This window comes from Neltuma alba, unplaced genomic scaffold (genome assembly GCF_004799145.2).
Source record: "Neltuma alba isolate B1F8T4 unplaced genomic scaffold, ASM479914v2 tig00012278_pilon, whole genome shotgun sequence".
NCBI lineage: Eukaryota > Viridiplantae > Streptophyta > Magnoliopsida > Fabales > Fabaceae > Neltuma > Neltuma alba.
Genome location: NW_021636799.1, coordinates 15,227 through 34,070, shown reverse-complemented (window position 1 = coordinate 34,070; position 18,844 = coordinate 15,227). Strand labels below are relative to the sequence as shown.

The following is an 18,844-nucleotide window of genomic DNA, read 5'->3' as shown; positions in this document are numbered from 1 at the left end:
ATCATACAAACAGTAAGCTTAATATTTTGAAACTTGGAAAGTTAATTAAAACATAGTAATATTCTTCTTTTTTTTTTGGCCAGCCATAATATCCTTCAATTCTAGTATTATGAAAACAATAAAATTATGATACGAATGCGCTTGGAAAGACAACCTCGAGACAGCGAACCAGAGCATCGTTATTGACTAAATATATTAAGTTTTAACTAAATATATAACTTATTAATTATAGGTAATAATAATTATTATCATTACCATTTTTTAGATCAACAGTTAACATGGAGATTGCACTTCTTATTACAACCATATATATATAATTGACTGAATTAGGGATTAAAAATTTATCAAATCTAATCAAATTGTGGATTATGTTAAATTTCTCCTTTTTATAAATATAATATATTTAATAGATAATCAGAAGAAGGAAAGTGTAATTTTGACAATAGTCTGAAAAGTGGAAGATTCCAGCAAGAGTAACTGCTACAACAAAACTAGGGAAAAAAGATTGTTGCAAATGCAACGGCAAGTCAGAAATGACGACCAACGGTAATAGGATTTTTTGGACTCTAATTTTGTTGCCTTCTAAATTCCAACAGGAAGCAGCATCATCACTATGGTCCATGTCCTCTCTCTCTGGAATCTTCTTCTTTGACCGTAGACAGAGTTTAACTAAATATTAATACATACTCTTCCTAAAATTCGAATTATCTGCATATAATCTCTACAATTCTTAAAACATTATGTTCAGTAAATAACTTTCTCGTTATTAATTTACCACTTACTTCACTAAAATAATATAATCTAATAAAGGCCTTTTTTAACAAATAGATTGTAATTTAGGAAGGTTATTTACACATAAAAGTTCAGGGATTGTCCGTACAAGATTGAAACTAGTTTTTTTTTTTTATGTGAAGTTATAAAGGTCAAGAAAGCTATTTATATACAAGTCAGCTTTATATAATTTAGCCTAATATTATGAATAAAAAAAATATTAAGTGTTCATTGGCCCATTGTTTAAGGCCAACAAAATAAACAGAAGAAAAAAAAATAGATTTCATGTTAAATCTTATAATAAATTGTACTAATTATAAATTAAAAAAAAAATAAACAAAAGAAAAATTAGATTTCATGTCACTGTTTCAGGAAGATGTAACTATGGCTGTAAAAGACGTAAATTAGCATCAATTCGATCTCAATTCCATTTGACAACCCAATTCAGAGAATTCCATGATATCTACATATTTTCAAGTGAATGAACAAAATAAAACCATCATGAAATCTTAAGCTTTCTCCAACATGCTTTACTTAAAATAAATACTACCTCCAGTTTTAATTATAAGATCTTGCTTGTAGTTTACAAACAAGATCTTATAATTAGGACTGGAGGTAGTATAAAGCTTCAAAATAGAAACATAAAAAACGATTCCCAAATAATTCCTATTAAATCTTCAATATAATAGTGACATGCAAAGCAACTTTTAATGGAGAATCAGGCGCATCCAATGGAGTCAGATAATATAAAAGTGGAGAACTACAAAAAGTTCATAGCATAGAACAGGCCGCCCACCGTTATTAGGCAACGTAAATATCAGGGTACAGTGTTGAGTTAAGCAGAATGGACACATGTCAACCTAAAGTACACAACTAACTCATGGTTCAAATCACTTGCATTTAATTGAAGTGTTCCTATCACCTATTCATCAAAGGTTGTAACTTTGTATATGGTTACTGATATAACGGGTTGTGTCTGTGGTGGGTGCGGCAAACAATGTGTGACACAACAAAGCAATAAGTGGCTTCCACAATCCTGAAGAGATAGAAAGCTGTTGGAGAAAAGCCAAACCTCAGCAAGCCGTTCTTTCCCCTCTAAAGTAAGGCAGTGATGTCACATCAACTTGGCTTAGCACTGATAGGTGTATTTACAACTTTCAATTTCCTTTTGCTAAAAGCTGTGTCGGTGAATGTTGTGAAAAATCAGTCTTAAATTTGCAGTGAAACTCGGTTATTGTAAAGTATATGGTGAATGTAAACCTCTGGCATGTTGGCTCTCCATCTCAAGATGCATCAAGGATTTATGTCTCTGATATCGGCTTCTCTTGCCGGCTAATGCTGCAAGAGAGTATATTAGTTCAATAAACTAGTAACACAAGGAAAAACTATTACACAGGTAATGATAATACCAAATATATTTGAAAGAATGAAAATGGCTTTGCCAAAACCAGAATGCAAATGAGGTCATACTTACCCATTAATTCATGCGGAAGACCAAAATCATATTCGTTCCTTCTCCTCCTGACATAAATACATACCAGCACCAGTAACGCACAGAAAACAAAAAGGCATGACAAGCCTATTGCAATTTTCCCCCAAGTAGATAGTCTTCCGTGTTTCCACAATAAAGGACAAGCTGGCAGAGATGGCACGCCACACAAAGCTTCGTTGCCAGAGAGACTGAATAAAAAATAAATTACTTATCATCTGAATTATTAACATTACAAATTGACTACAATTTTCACAGAAGAAACTATCCTAAGTTGTACCTCCCAAAAAAATAATTCTATGGTGAAACACTTTTTTTTTTTTTTTTTGACCTGAGGTGAAACACTATTTTGCACCTACTGCAAAAATGCATTCGGCACCTGACTTATGCCACTTCATGAAGCAACTGCATATGCCCAGTAAAACAAAAACAATGGCAGGGGTCAAAATGTGTGGTCGATGTGGTCATTCAATTGAGCATATTGAGCGTTACTCAAAGGGGGACAGTTTTCATAAATCATCCAAATTCTAGTTCAGCTTTTCAGAAATATACAAATTAAATAAGCTTTATATATGAAAAGGAGGTGGGTACACAATGAACACTGAGAGGAGGCTGAACGACTTTTACGTAAGAAAAGGCATTAAGTCTCTCCTTCAGCATCCAAAGCTGATCAGTACGACACAGTGAGCTTATATATAGGACTTTCGTAGCTCTACTTGCATTTAATTTAGACAGAAAGACATACAGAATGGTCAGCCAGATAGGGATATTATCCAAGAAAGATAAATTAACCAACATTCCATTCTGAACATAGTTTTATCTTGAGACTCAGGTTAAAGTGACATACTCAAAAGCTCCCCCATGCACACCAACCGAGTAAAGTCCTTCTGGCACTTGTCCTTCCAAAAAGTTATCATTCAATAGCCTGGTAAGACAAAATGGATTAGAAAAAAACACCAAAGCAATACCGTACTGCAGGTTAATATACATACTCAACCTATCCATATCAGAGGGAGGAGATATATAAAAACGTTCCATTTTTTAATTATGAACACTTTAAATCCAAGAAAACTGCTAATGAAACAGCTTCATTGGGACTGTTTTTACCTAGGTTTCATCCCATAAATCAGAAAATCTTGATCTTAACCTTTGCTCTCTTTGACATTAATCCAGCTATTGATCTGGAAACCAAACTATTAAACATAAGGAGGAGAGGTTGCAGTTAATTCATCAGTAATTTGAGTCTTATGCACATTCCCCACCCAAACTTTCCCTTTTTTTTTTTTTTAAATGCAAACCAACCCAAAGCTTAATAAGTGTCATTTGAACTACCAGAAGTGTCCAAACCTCCATGTACTACAGGGTTTATTCAATTTCCTAATCTCTGTTTTAAGATTCTTCCTCATGTGCCCCTCCATTCTAGAGCATCTACAAGAACATGCCAACATGGGAAAGGGGAAGTCTGATGTCAGTGTGACACCGAAATACTCAGAAAAGGCCGACAGGCTTTCCTAACCTTGATAATGGAGTTAAAAAGTGAAGATCCTCAGAAAATAATGACAGAAAAATCCTGCTTATTTTGGCAAGGTTTACAAAACTATATTCCCATGTTTAGTAAGCTACCACCAAAGAAGTGTTTGCCCTCCTATTATTGAGAATTCTGCCCACGCTACTCAATTCTCAACTTCTAACTCTTAAAGAGGTGGAAGAGCAAAGCATGCTAGCCATGATAATATAAAATCATGCAATAAAAAAGGACACATTTATTGGCAATTGAAAAGTACAGACCACTTCAAGCAACAAATGCAAGTATTCTGCCTTGCCCTCAGCATCTTTAGATCCAGATTACCAAAAAAAAAAGAGGAAGGAATTTCTAAGGAGGAATATTTCAAGCTCCATGGCATGGCATATTCACCAATTCTATAATCAAACGTCAACTAGCAAACTAACAAAAATCTCACTTGTTCCATCATTTTTGTTCCCGACTCTGATTATTCAGGATTTAAAGACAAAGAAGACAATTGGTAGAGGCTTTGAATCGGTGATTTGGACTTCACAACAAAAATGGTTACAGTCAGGTCTATGATCTGGAATATTCTGAAACCTTTTTATTTGTTGACAAGATAACCTCAGTGCATATCTTCATCTCTATGGTTTCAACCTTCAAGTGGCCTTTACAAAAGTAAGATATTAAGAATGCTTCAATCCATGGAGATATTCAAGAAGAGGTTTATAGTTGCTCCAAAGAGGGCAAGTAGGCAGTAAAACTAAGTCATTATATGGTTTAAAGCAACTGTCTTGGGCATGGTTTAGCAGGTCTAGTGAACAAGTTACAGCCTTGGAGCTTCAAAGGTGTGGAATGAATCACTGTATTTTATAATTATAGTCCTGTGTGGAGAAATATATCAATTGTTCATGATGACATTCTGATTTTCATAGATGACGACCAAGGATTTACCAACTTAAAATTGCCTTTTCACAACAATTTTGAAACCAAAGCTCTGACATCATCAAAGTATTTACTTTGCAATCGAGGTGACTAGGCTGTATTTATCTTGTTAGTCGTCTTGTCTCTTGCAGTTAGTTTCATTGTGAAGTTTTGATATTTTTGATATTATAAACAAGGACAGCACAAGGACTAAAGTAAGTTTCACCCTTCGGCCCCTATGTTGTGCACAATGCAAATGTTTTACACATGACAATAATGAGATTTTAATAAACTAATTAAAATGTTTAGTAAAAGTGTACTTAAAACAAATTTCAGAGCTAGATGCCAATCATGACATGTTTATGGCTTTATCTAACAGAAAGAGACATAATAGATAACGCAAGGGATACTTACACAAGCTGCAAACTTGAAGAGGCTAAACCGTCTGGTATGGAACCTGTTAATTCATTGTTGGACAAATCCCTGGAGCATACATTATAAAGAAAAAAATGTCAAGCATTAAATGATAACGAGGTCGTTTTCTATTTCTCCTTTGTACAGATCAGACTGGCATAATATAATTTTATTAAAATGAGCAGGTAACTCTGCAATTTATGTGGTCTAAGCTGCAGCTAACAAACAATTGTGCAAGAAAGATATGTGCTATCTGAAAATATTCCTTTCAGTCCTCTTTATACAATCCTTTTAACTAAACTACACAGTTCAAGAAAACAGTTAAAATTAGTTAAAAGCAATAAATATGTAAAAATTCAACCTTTTTTCCGGAGTATGTCCTTATTTAATAAGGGAGCAAATAACATAGAAAAATACTAGTAATCAGATGATGAATGAAAGAGAATGTAGTATGAGACAAAGATGAGGAAAGATAAAAATTAATTAGAGGCAAAATTAGTAAAAACACATTTAATGTTTAGACACCCTCAATGAGGATCTTATAAAAAAGACCAATCCAATTCAAATTTTGGGATATTATAAATAGGACCAGAGGGAGCATCACAATTTTCAGAGTAATGGCTCTTCTTACACAAGTTCCAATTCTAAGCAAAATGTTAAAAATATAACTTCAGTGCATCCAGATATCGAAAATTGATTTTCATTGAAGAAAGAGCCCCACTAGGTTTTGTGAATTTGCATAAAATCTGAAAAATAACAGCCTGGTAGAAAAACTGGGTAGCAAGTTTACTATCAGTAATACTTACACGCGTATCAGGGATTTTTGCCCCAAGCCAGAAGGTATGGAACCACGGAGAGAATTAGAACTTAAGTTCCTGTAATTTTCAAGAGAGGTTACTAGATAGTTGAAGTCAAAATAAATAGGGAAAATTGGGGATAAATCACCCATTGAAAATTTAATTGGCAAATAGGACATGAGGATTTTGTGCAACTTAGCTTCTTTTTGTGCAACTTATCTTCCCTTGTGTGCAATGTATCTTCCTTTGTGTGCAATGATCTTCCTTTGTGCGATGTGCAACTCAATTTCCCTTTGTGTAAATGAAATTCTCTTATGTGCAAGTGATCCTCCCTATGTGCAAACTAATTCCTTATATCCAAATAATGTTTTGTGCAAACTATCTTCCCTTTGTGCAGCTTATCATCCTTTGTGTGCAACTAATCTTCCCTTGTGCAATCAATTATTCTAAGTCCCATTTGCCAATTAAATTTTCAACGAGGGATTTATCCCTAATTTTCCCAAGTAAATATGACAAAAAATTGGGAAAGAAGGCCACATGGTGCTTGAAAACATGCCTATAATGAACAATGATCTACTAGAAAATTTAACGTGGATCCAAAAGTTTGACCAGCATGATTTAGAGAGAAATGCTTTATAGATAAGATGTGCTAATTATAACACTTTTAGCTTCTCGTGCATGTTACAGTGCTATTTAGGGATTAAGTAGCACTAAAGGTTGGGTTTGATGATTCAATAATGTAGTCACAGAATGAAAGGACAAGGTTAATTGAATCTTGAAAGAATCAAAACCCGTCAATCTGAAAATGAACGCTGATGTTGTTCTAATTCAAGGAACAGGTAATTGTAAAAAAAAACAGGAGAGTATAAGGAGAACTGCAGGTTCTGACAGCTGTTTAAATAACACAAACATCAAAGGTGCTAGAAAGCTTCTAACCCAAAAAACAAATATGGACTTAACATGTTTCTTACTGAAGAGTTGTGTAATGGTAGCCTCAACATATATCAGCCGTATAATGATTAGTGAATATCAGGCATTAGCCTTTGTAAGCTTTTTAGCAGTTGATACTTACAGGCTTACCAAGTCTGACAAAAGACTAATCTGGTCACTAATGTACCCTTTCAAGCCTTGACTGCCAAGATCTCTGTAGTTAACATTAAAATAAAAATAAAATCAAAGCCATGGAGAAAGAATTATAAATTAAAGGAGAAGCAACCTAAAACTTCTGTTTTTCCTTCCATTTTTTTTTATCTTATGGGGATAAGTCACTTTTATATGTCATATGTGCAACAGCAGTTTCACCCATATTCCTCTGTCTAGCTTCTTGAGCCCCCTCCCCCAAAATAAATAAATAAATAAATCAAAAAAATGATTTTAATGCGTAATAATGTTGGCCAGTGTTAACTAATCTTCAGTCTTTATACTACCTGCAAATTGCAATATGATTCACCATTTTTTTTAGGAAAATAAAAAAGTATTTTTTCAACAATCTTACGTGCTCAATGTCATACAACCAGTTATAATGACTGCATTTAGTAAAATTAATCTTTCACATGTATATTCGGTGAGTGGAAAATCTTTCACATTAAGCATGCCGCATCATTTAGTAAAACTTCACAGTAAAGTCATTGTGCATGAAGCATCAATCCTCTTCCAAAATTCAGTTTAAAAATGTAAATTATAACTTCAAAGAAGAGTAAGACATGCTCACATTTCACTTATCACGAGGGCAGCATGATTCTTATTCATGCGGCAGGTGACTCCTTCCCAAGCATCCCAATTAGTAGGAGCACAAGGATCACCATTCCAACCCATTCTATCAGGAACACGAAGTGAATCTTTCAATGCTTTCATGGCAATCACTGCAAAAGGGTCCCCAGTTAACAACCCACGATTCTTAGGGTTTATCTTCAACCAGCACAATATTAAAATACTTCCTTCCACGGCATATTCCATATGACCAAAAATTATGTCAAAAATGCAATCACATTCACCATTAACATTAGCATAGTATTGCTAACTTTCCGATTCCTCCCTAATTATCTTTCCATTAACGTCTTAACAAGTTGCAAGATAATTTCAGATGCCAAAGAAGAAAATGCATATTTCCTTTGAGTAAATGTAACCGAACCTGTAGATGGTAAATGGATCAAGAGTTCAGCAATATACCTTGTTGCGGCACGGTAGAAGGGTCACTGGCAACCAAAGCATAATTTTCAAGCCCACTAATTAGAGGGGCACCTACTGCAGCCACAAGCTTCACAGTCAACACACTACTGCTCAAATTCCTCACAATATAGTGCCAAGTAAACGCAGCAAAGCTTCCCACCTGCTTGTATATGTCAATCCTAGTTGCATTCTTGCCATTGATCAACACATCGAACACCCTATCTCCTGCCTTCTTCACACTGGAATCAATTTCCGCAAAATGCAACCACACTAAGTAATCTAACTTCGCGTCCACATTCAAATTGTACTCCAAGACGCCATCTTCTCCACCAACAGTCACCGCCGATTGGTACAACTTCATCGGGAAGTAATTGGGCTTCTGTTCAGTTCCGCTTATGGTGTTCCTCGTGGATATAGCTCTAACATCGTCGCGGTTGCGGTGACTCGATAGACCGAAATTTGATCGGAATTCGGAATCGGACTGCCATGACCGACCAAAGAGATCGGTGTCGTTGCTGAATCCGGGACCCCATTGATCAGTCCCGCAAGATAACCTTCCATAATTGACGAGAACGTGCTTATCTCCTATACTCGTCGAATCGTAAGACAGGGGATCGACATGTACAAGCTCGAGAGAAGAGATAACCGGGGGATCAGTAGCCAAGCCGTAAAAGCAGACATCAGCCTCACCGTCTGTGACGTAAGCAAACAGATCAGAATACGCACCCCCTAGAGCTACAGATTCCGGCCACGGAGAACGCCAGCTGAAAATGACAGTGCCCTCGACGGCGACATCGAAAGAAGGAGTGTGAGACTTGCCATCGTAGTTGTCGTAAACGACAAACGTGCGGAGGAAGTAACGACCGGAGGGAAGAGAAGGGATAATGTAGCAGTTCTTCTTGCCGTGAGAGACAGGAAAGAAGCGAAGGGTCTTCTCGTAGGGGTAGTGGAATCGGAGTGGCTCGGATACGACGGAGGAGGCGCCGGCGGTGAAGAAGCGGTCGGAAAGCCAGGTAGTATTGAAGGGATCACTGGTGTTGATGGGGCTACCACAGTCAATATGGTAAGATAAACCTGTGAGAAGGAGGATAAGGAAAAAGAAAGCAAGAATTAGTGGGAAGACAAGGCATTAAATGGGCAAAGTGATTGAATAATAAATAGTAGGAAAATGCGAAGAGATCAGAGGTTACCGTAAGGGTAAGGTGTAGAGAAGGAGGCGGAGGCGGAGAAGATGAAGGTGGAGATGAAGGAGCAGACGAAGAAGGGGAGGGACATTTTCGCCTGACTGCGGAGGAGTACTGAGGAGTATGTCGGAGTGGGAGTGATGATATAAAAAGGAGGGAAAACCTGGGTCAAATGGGGAAGAAAAGAATCAGTAACGAGTAATCGGTGTAGGGGTTGACGGGTTCTTTGCTATCACTTAAATCACCTGTAGGCATCTTTTATGTTTATATAAATTAAAATAAAACTTTTTTCACATATTTATCTTGTATTGATTAAAAAATTACTTATAAACTATTTTAAATAGGCTCGTAATTTGATTAATAAGCATTTCTAAGCACCCGTGAACATATGTTTATAAGTACTTATAAACACATTTTTATAAATTAAGACAAAATTCTTCTTACATACTTACTTCATATTTTATAAATAACGATTGAAAAGTTGTTTATAAATCATTCTAAATAAATTCTTATTATAAAATGGTATGTTTTATGAGAAAATTACAATAAGGTTTCATCTAAGAGAATTAAATAAAAAAGATCTCTTGAAATCATCATATTATTTTAAAGTCCTAAGGGGACCTCATTACAGGAGATTTTAGTTGTTTAATTATCAAATTATCCTTTTTTTAAAGTATGTATTGATAACTAAAAGTAGAGTCATTAACAACTTAAAGTGTAAAGATTAACAACTATCATAGTAGTATGAGTTGTCAATATCTGTCATGATAGTTGTTAATTGTTACACTTTAAGTTGTTAATAACTGTACTTTTAGTTGTCAATGCATACTTTAAAAAAAAAAGGTAAATGCAGTTTTGCTAATTAAACAAATAAAATCTCTTCTTGGGACTTCAGATTATAATTTGATGATTTTAAAGGGTTTTTTTTATTTAATTCTTTTATATGAAATCTTATTGCAATTTTTCCATCTTTTATTTTAAAAAATAGGACACACAATAACATATGAACAAAAAACTTGATATAATAAATATGAACAACTTTACTTAAATATTATCCTTTCTTAAGACCTATTCAACATAATTTTAAAAGAAAAATTATTGTTTTAAGTTAGTTTATTTTAATTGAAACATATATTTCTTTGGTCTTATTTATAAAGTCACTTCTAACATATTTTACACAGAATAAGAAAAGCTTTAAATTTTATTAACTCTTATTTAAAATTTAACAACTTTTTAATTTTATCCATATATTATGCCTCATGAAAACAAAATCAATATGATAATAAATGAAGGGTAAAATTATATGATCATATAAAAATTTCTCTCTCCATCATATAAATAGGATCAAAAACTTTCTTCTCTATCTGTCCTATAAATAAGAGTAGAGGAATATTATTTTTCTTTTTGTATGAGGAAACAAGAATAAGAGAAACTCAGTTCATAAATGGGATAATTAACTCCAAAACAAGCATAATGTGGTGATTAGAGAATGAGTTTAATGAAGAGCTAAACTGGCAAACATGTTTTAAAGAGGCGAAGCTGAGCAAATCTAGTTTGTTTAGACTTAATTTGTTTTTAATACAAAATTGGAATAATTACTATAGTATTAGGTATTGTGACCTTTTTCTTCAAAACAAGTTGATCTACCTTGCTCCAGTGATAATATTATTGAATGTTCGACAATCACAAAGTTAGATTTTGTGAAATTTACAAATTAAATGCTGAAATTATTTCCTACCTTTTTTTGTTCTGCATCTGTTAGCATCAAGCAGTTTCATGCCCAAAAAACAGTGGAAAAAAAAGCATAAGAACGAAAATGAAAACAAAACGACAATAACTACTCTAACTACTCAAGTTGAAATCGAACTGAAAATAACTACTCTAGCTGAATTTGTTGAGAATAGTTGACAAATTATTCACCAACTTTACCACGTCAATTGATAGTGACTTTTGAAACTTAATTAAATATAAAGGGTTAAGATGAATATTTGTCCCAAAAGTTTTAGTTTATGAACACTGGCTATCTAGAAGTTTTTTTTGGCTCAATATCACTCTAGAAGTTTTTAAATCATAGCAATGTCACCTTGCTGTTATTTAGGTTAAGTTTGATCATTAGTTGACTAAACATGCTGAGTTGGCAGTCCATGTGTCATCCAAGTCATTTTCTTTTCTGGGTTAAGGTGCAAATTTGCCTTATAAGTTTTTACTCAAGAATGCTGGATATCCAAAAGTTTTCAAATTGTAGTAATATTGTCTCAAGGGGTTATTCATGTTAAATTTGACTATTAATTGACAAAATATGCTGAAAGAATAAGTTCACATGCGATCCACTTCTTTTTTTCCCCCCCAATGTGAGAATTTAGCACTAGCTTTGGAAGAATCATTGGTTCAATGCTTTCCTAGCCTGCAACCATTCCTAAAATCGACCTCGTCATTTACATTTTTCAAAAATTCTCGTGAGCTTCTCCTTTACATATATCTTTTCTTATATTTTTGCTCTACTTTTGTTCTCATAGAAAGTACTAAACTAAGAGCGACTAGCAAAATAACAAATAGGTGGAAAGAGTTGTTTTTGTATGGAGAAATGACATTAGGGTTTTGAACCAGGAATGAAGTGGATAACTTTTTTTAAAAAAAATGAAGTGGATCGTTGAAAACCATGTCTTAGGGGCTCTCAAAGAAAACTAAATCAAGCTAAACTGTAATATAATAGCCTAACCTGGATTGAATTTGTAAGGAACCTTTTTATATTGGGATAAAGGTCATTTTTGTCTCGGAAGTTTCCATAAAGGAGCACTGGCTGCCAGGAAGTTTTTTTAAGTGCAATGTAGGCCCGAAAGTTACAAAAAGGTAGCAATGTGGACCTATTTAGATGGAGACTTACCGTTTTATGTTAAGTGACACCGTGTAGCATGAAGGAGCATCCTTGCGAACAATGTGGCATTTAGTTGGATGGGAAATATGGAGGCAGGATGGACATGTGTAAATTGAAGAGAAAAATGGAGAAGGAAAACGGCAAAAATTTGAGGAGGAAGATGAAACGAGTCTAGTAGTTTTAGCTGTGGAGGGAGAAGGAATCACCGTGGACGAAGTGTGAAGTGTGAGTGAAATAAGAGGGCTATAAGTCTCAGTGGCATTAGGGCAAGGAAAGGACGAGACGAGCATAGAGATTCTTTGGGAGACAAGTAAGAATGGAATCTATTTCAGTGTTGGTATGAAAAAGGTGTGATTGGAAGCTTTTTTTATCTGGATGGTGAAATTTCATATTAGTCCTTTGTTTTCTGTTCATTAGATAGTTTGTTAATTAGTTGTTTTCTGGTAATTAATCTTGAGTTTAAGCTAGTGATGGCATCGGATGGTGAGAATGGTGGTCCCAAATCTGGTGTGGAATATTGGTGTTATCTGGGTAGTTTGCTATGTGAGTTTAATAAGAGGAAGAAAGAGTGGAAAGAGACAAAAGAGCATCTATGTGAGGGGCATAAGTCCATTGCGGCTTCTATCTCAACATCTGGGTTGACAAGAGAAAAGTGTACAAAGGGTGGCAATAGGGAAGGTGAAATCCAACTAGATAAAGGGAAAGGGAAGTGTGTTGAGGAAGACGATGGTGGTGAAAGTAAGCATGGTGACGATGGGGATGATGCCGATGATAGGGATGAGATGGATTGGAATAAAAAAAATATGCTTCTTAGAGACTTTGAAAGTTGAATTGATTGAGAGACGGAAGGAAATAGAAGAGCAATATGGGGATGTGGTTGAGGGAAAGCAGGGTCATAATGCATCTAATAACACAGATGTATATGATAGGATTGAAGTCTGTCATGATAATGGACAAAATGAATGGGTTGAAGTGGTGAGTAAAGGGTGGGGTTAAGAAATGAGAAGCAGAAGGAAGTAGACGAAGGAACTGGGGATTTGTTAAAGGGAAAGTGTGATGAGCAACCTTGTAGTAACCCCAGACTCCCAGTATGTGTGATGTTAGTCAAATAGGTCATGATAATGGAGAAAATGATGGGTTGGAAGATATGAGTAAAGGTGATAACGAAGTTGAAGATGAAGATGATGAGAGTGAATATGGTGGTAGTGAAGGTGATAAGAGTGAAGAGAATGATAGTGAAGATGAAGATTTTTCCCTGAGAGATGATGAGTTGCTCGTAGATGATGAAGATGAAGATTTTGAGGATGAGGACTTGTTTAATGAAGTAGGCGCAAGTGATCCTAATGGGCCTTTCATAGAAGTGAGAGCCCATGAAGAAGCAACTGGGTCTGAAGATAGGCCATTTTTCATGCGGGGATATATATATATATATATATATGCAAACAAAGCTGAGTTGTTAGTAATAAATAACTATGCCATTAAGCTTGGAGTGAAGTTAAGGCTAGCTAAAAGTGAGCTGCTTAGGGTAAAGGCTTTGTGCGATGAGGGGTGTCCATTTGTGCTATATGCATCAAAAGAAGGGACAAATCCGAGGCTAGTAGTGAAGACCTTTTGCCTAGAACACAGATGCGGTAGGGTTTTCAAGAACCCTAGGGCTTCAGTGAAGTGGATTGCAAACTATTTAAAGAGGAAGATCCAAGAGAGGCCACAGTACAAGATTGCTGACATGAAGAAGGACATGGAGGATGAGTTGAAGCTTCATGTAAGCATTTATAAATGCAAACGAGCGAAGAAAATAATTATGAGGTAGATGGAGGGAAACTATATTGATAAGTTCAACAACCTGCAAGCTTATTGTCATGAGCTGAAAACATCTAATCTTGGGTCAACTGTCTCTCTTGAATTGAGTAAAGATGCATTAGCCAATGGAAAGAGGATGTTTAGTAAACTCTATATATGCTTTAATGCTTCAAAGGTAACTTTTTTATTTTATGGTGGTGATTTTTTAATTTTGTCAAATCTATTGTGGTAATTACATTCTGACGTGGTGTCTTGTTTATTAGTGCTACTAAGATTGGATGGAAGGCAAGGTGTAGGCCAATTATAGGAGTTGATGGGACTTTTTTGAAGGCAAATGCCAACAGTATAATACTAACAGCGGCTAGCTTAGACACTGATGATAGCTTATATCCCATAGCATTTGGGATCACCCAGAAGGAGAACACTGTTAATTGGAAATGGTTTTTCCAATGGTTACAAAAGTCATTGGATCTAAACAATGGGGAGCATGTGACCATTATATCTGATATGCAAAAAGGTTTTTTCTTATCATATTTTTCATTTGCATACAACTGTTTCAATTATGATATAAAACATAAATTGTCTTCCAATGGTGTAAGGGTTACATTTAGTTGTGTCGGATGTACTACCAGAAGCTGAGCATAGATTGTGTGCAAGACACGTTTATGCTAATTGGAGCAAGAGATGGCATGGTGGTCAGTTGAAGAAGACTTTCTTTGCATGCACTTGGAGCATGTTTGAGGAGCGATTTGATGATGATTTGAGAGCACTTGGAGCTTTGAGCAAAGAAGCAGCGCAGGCAGTTGTGAGTTACCCTCCTCCCACGTGGGTAAGAGCATTTTTTAGTACTCAGTGCCTATCCTAGATTGTTGATAACAATTGCAGTGAGAGTCTTAATGCCTAGATAGACGAGTTTAGATACTTGCCTCTAATTAGGATGATAGATGGGATTCGGATAAAGATGATGTCTAAGTAGGCTAAGGCTGAGAGGCTAGCAGAAAAGTGGAAGGGAAATTTTAGCCCTAAGTCTATTGCTTTGTTTGAAGAGAATAGGAAATTGTCTGTGCATTGTAGGGTTGCCTTTAATAGTGATGATGGGTACAAGGTACATAAGGGTGACAATAGGCATACTGTGTTCATGAATAGGAAACAATGCATGTGTAGAGCATGGGACTTGATTGTTATCCCTTGTTAGTGTAACATCCCAAAATTTCTAACCCAAAGATAGGAAAATAGGTTACACCCTGATATCTTTAACATGATTAATGAAAGAATTAGGATTGACCAAGGCCAGGTGAGATAAAAGATAGATAAACAGTAAAACAATTAAAGTGAAAACTAAAAAAGGACCAAATTGTCATTTTTGAAATGATTGGTCTATAGGCAAGGAACAAAAAACCGGACCGGACACTAAACCGGTTAAGGTAGTGGTTCAAGAGTTAATGGGTCAGATCAAGGTCAACTCGGGATCAAACCGGTCATATTAAAATAATATAATTTAATTAAAAATGACAAAATATAACAATACTAATAATTACTGATAACAAAATATAAAGAAATACAATAAGAATTTGATTGTAATAATAATAAAGTACAACAATATTGAGAATTTTGATCTTTATAATTTTTCAATAACTAAAATTAATAGTTATTGATACCAAAATCATCATTAAAATTCATTTAAATATATAATAATTGAGATATTAGGAGTTAAATAAGAAAAAATAGGATAAATATCAATATATTTATTTAAACCGGTTCATACCGATTTTTACCGGTTTTCACCAGTTCACACCGGTTTAACCGGTTCAATCCGGTTTGAACCGGTCCCCGGTTTAGCTTATGAACCAGACCGGACAACTGACCGGTTTACCGGTTGAACCGGCAGGTCCGGTTCGGTTTTTTTTACACTGATAAAGGGCATTATCATAATTAGTGTCCGAAAATCTTAAAAATTTCCAGTAAATCATGAGAAATAGAATTAATGCCATAAAATGATATTTGACGTCTAGGAAGAGGTCGAAAATTATTTTTAATTATTAATATTTTGGCTAAATTAGGAAAAATTGGCCAATATCAATTATTAAAAATACCTAGAGATCTAAAAAAATTATGAAAAATTAAAGAAAATTCATTTACAATTGTGGAGATTTATAAAATTATTTCCAACCCTAAATGATGGGGAGGTTAGCTTTAATTGAATTTAAAGCTAAATTAATATCGGTAGATTGTCGGTTCTTACGGAAACGGCAATTTAAAGAGTTATAGGGGGATAAAAATTATAAAATTAATCAAAAAAATTTCCTTTTACTGAGACATAATTAATAGTGATCTGATATAAGAATTCTAAGATACTAGAATTTTTCGGCTATCAAATAAAATAAATCAATATTATATTAAGACTTAGTGGACTGTCAGGACAACCGGGATGGTAAAATTTCTGACAGAATGTCAAGGACACATATCATGTCCAAATTGGCTAAGAAAGGGAAAAAGAAAATAAAAAGAAAAAGAAAATAATAATCAAGTTAGATTAAAATCTAATCAGGGTTAGGAAAGATGATTATGGTTAAGTCATCTTTCATAAGATCTTGACACATGGCAAACATGGTTCATTAGATGGTTAGGATTCAACCATCTATCATTGAAAAGTCAAAAGCTTCTAGAAGGGTAATTAGCCAAGTTAATCAAGGAATCAAGAAAGTTAACCTTGATTAATGCCAAATTAACCTTAATGGATAAGAAGAAATGACGTAAGCCCTAATGACTCACCATCCTAGTGTCAACATATTAAGCCACATAGCTTAAGATTTGTACATTTGGAAAGAGGTAAAAATTGGAAGGTCAAGATCAAGTCTTAGGCAAGAAGGGCATGTGTGAAATTAATGGAAATATGAAGCCTATAAATACCCCCCACGTGTTCATTTCGTGCAAGGCCATTCAAGTAGGGAAACTCTTGCAAATTTTCATTTAGAGAGAGAAAGAGAGGAGTTTTAGTGGGAGAAAGTCATTTGGAAGCAAGGTAAGCTTCTACAACTCTTCTATTTCAAGTTATAATAGTTATATGTTGGTTTTATGCTATTTTGATGATGATAGAAAGTCATTTTTCTAAGAGGAAGTGCTGTCCAAATTTCATCAAAATGGATAGGAAGGGTTTAGGTTATGTATGATTAAGATTAGGCATGGTTAAAAGTTAAGGATTAAGTGATTACATGTTAGTTTTGTTGAAAATCCTTTTCCCTATGACTATATATAGTGTTCAGCCAAGTCAAGTTCAATGAGAAGGGATTGGATCTTCATAAAAATAATATGATAAATAAATTCTACATGAAAAATTATGTAGGAAAGGTCCAAGAAAGTTCAAGAATCAAGGCTAGAAAAATAAATCTTAAAAATCAAGAAAAAAGGGTTTAAGGGGTTATGTTAAGTTATGGAGTTGTAATAATACTTAATGTTGTGTCATTAGTTGCCTAATAGGCTATACACAACAAAGGGGGCAAAGATCTAGTCAAGAGGAAGGAAAGTATTCAAGGTAGCTTTGCAATCCATTATGAGAGTGTCACTTCACTTTGTATGATTATGGCTGTGTTTTGCTAACTTGTTATGTTATGAGGTGAATGAGTATGTTATGTTATATGATGTTGTCTTCATGCAATTTATGCCTTGGCTTATGCTATGTTGAGTGCCATGAATGGTTATGATGATATGTCCTTGCCATAGTGTGAACATAAAGTTAAAGTATGCATGCATAGCTTGATTTACAATGTATTGTGTGACCTTCATAATGTATGTAATTGCCACTAAGATTCTCAAGAATATTACCCTAATATTTAAACAAACCCTAGGGCCCTCAACATCCAAGGGCAAAGGAAGGGAGTTGGCCTTACTTGAAGAGGTAGTAAGCCACAGTGACTTTATATGGCTTTGAACCTTTCTATTTTGGAAGAATGTAATGATAAGCATACTTTAAGTTTCCAATAGTATGATTAAGGTTAGAAGTATACAAGTATGATTAGAATAGTCCCAAGATGTTAGAAATAGCTAGTATAACTAAGAGAGTATGTTATGATGATAGATGGTCAATTAAGTTAAATTACCCTTTTAAAGAGGGGTAAAAAGTGAACTAAAATGGATCAAAGTTTGACCAATGACCATTTGAATAAACAAGTGAGTTAGGTTATGAAATTTGGTAAGCAAAGAGATCTAATTTTTCTCTTTAAAATGAGAGGTAGTTTGCCTAATTCTGATAACCGAGCAGAAAGTTAGGCAAAGATAAGTAAAAATCCAAAAATGCCAAATGAATAGTAAATTTTTCAAAGAAAACTGGGCTCAAATTTCAAGGAAATCAGTCCAGAAGCTATTTTTTCTCAGAAGTTTATCCAAAGAGCTTTCCATAGAACTTAGAATCACTCTATTTTGATTTTTCTACAATTAGTTATGAATTTTTAAAGTTTGCCACATTTTAAGGTTACAATGAATAGTAATTTGAAAAAAAAATTTTCAAATTGATTTTTCATAACTTGTAGTCTTCAAAAGTGATACCAAATGCTTCCGCAAGGCAAGTTAATTGGTATAAACTTAAGGTGTGACAGTTAGCATGCTCTTTGTGCACTGTATTATGCAAAATTGGACCCAGTAATTCTGATTTCACAATACTATTACCAGGATGCATATTTGGCTAGTTATAGGACAAAATTCAACCAGTGAGGGGCAAGGCATGCTAGGGTATTCATAGGATCTAGTCGTTGAACCACCTCCACTATCCAACATGCCAAGAAGACCAAGGAAAAAGAGGATAAAGACAAAAGAGTCAGCAAGGAGAAGAAAAATTGACAATCTAGGACAACCTACACAACAAAGTGCTCCGTAAAATCCAGATTTTCCTTTGCCTACACCTGACAAATTGAGTAAGAGAGG

At 34.7% G+C, this 18,844-nt stretch overlaps 1 protein-coding gene across 1 annotated transcript; it reads right to left on the bottom strand.

Annotated features, from left to right (window-relative positions):
• Window positions 1-1,532: 1,532 nt before the first annotated feature.
• Window positions 1,533-9,343, bottom strand: LOC114725785 (receptor-like protein 4). The gene is made up of 9 exons (XM_028912346.1): window positions 9,259-9,343; window positions 8,069-9,142; window positions 7,611-7,761; window positions 6,972-7,043; window positions 5,909-5,977; window positions 5,103-5,171; window positions 3,108-3,185; window positions 2,246-2,451; window positions 1,533-2,109 (listed from the first exon to the last, which is right to left on the bottom strand). The coding sequence occupies exons 1-9, from the start codon at window positions 9,341-9,343 to the stop codon at window positions 2,003-2,005; spliced, it is 1,911 nt and encodes a 636-aa protein (XP_028768179.1). The 3' UTR covers window positions 1,533-2,002.
• Window positions 9,344-18,844: the final 9,501 nt, after the last annotated feature.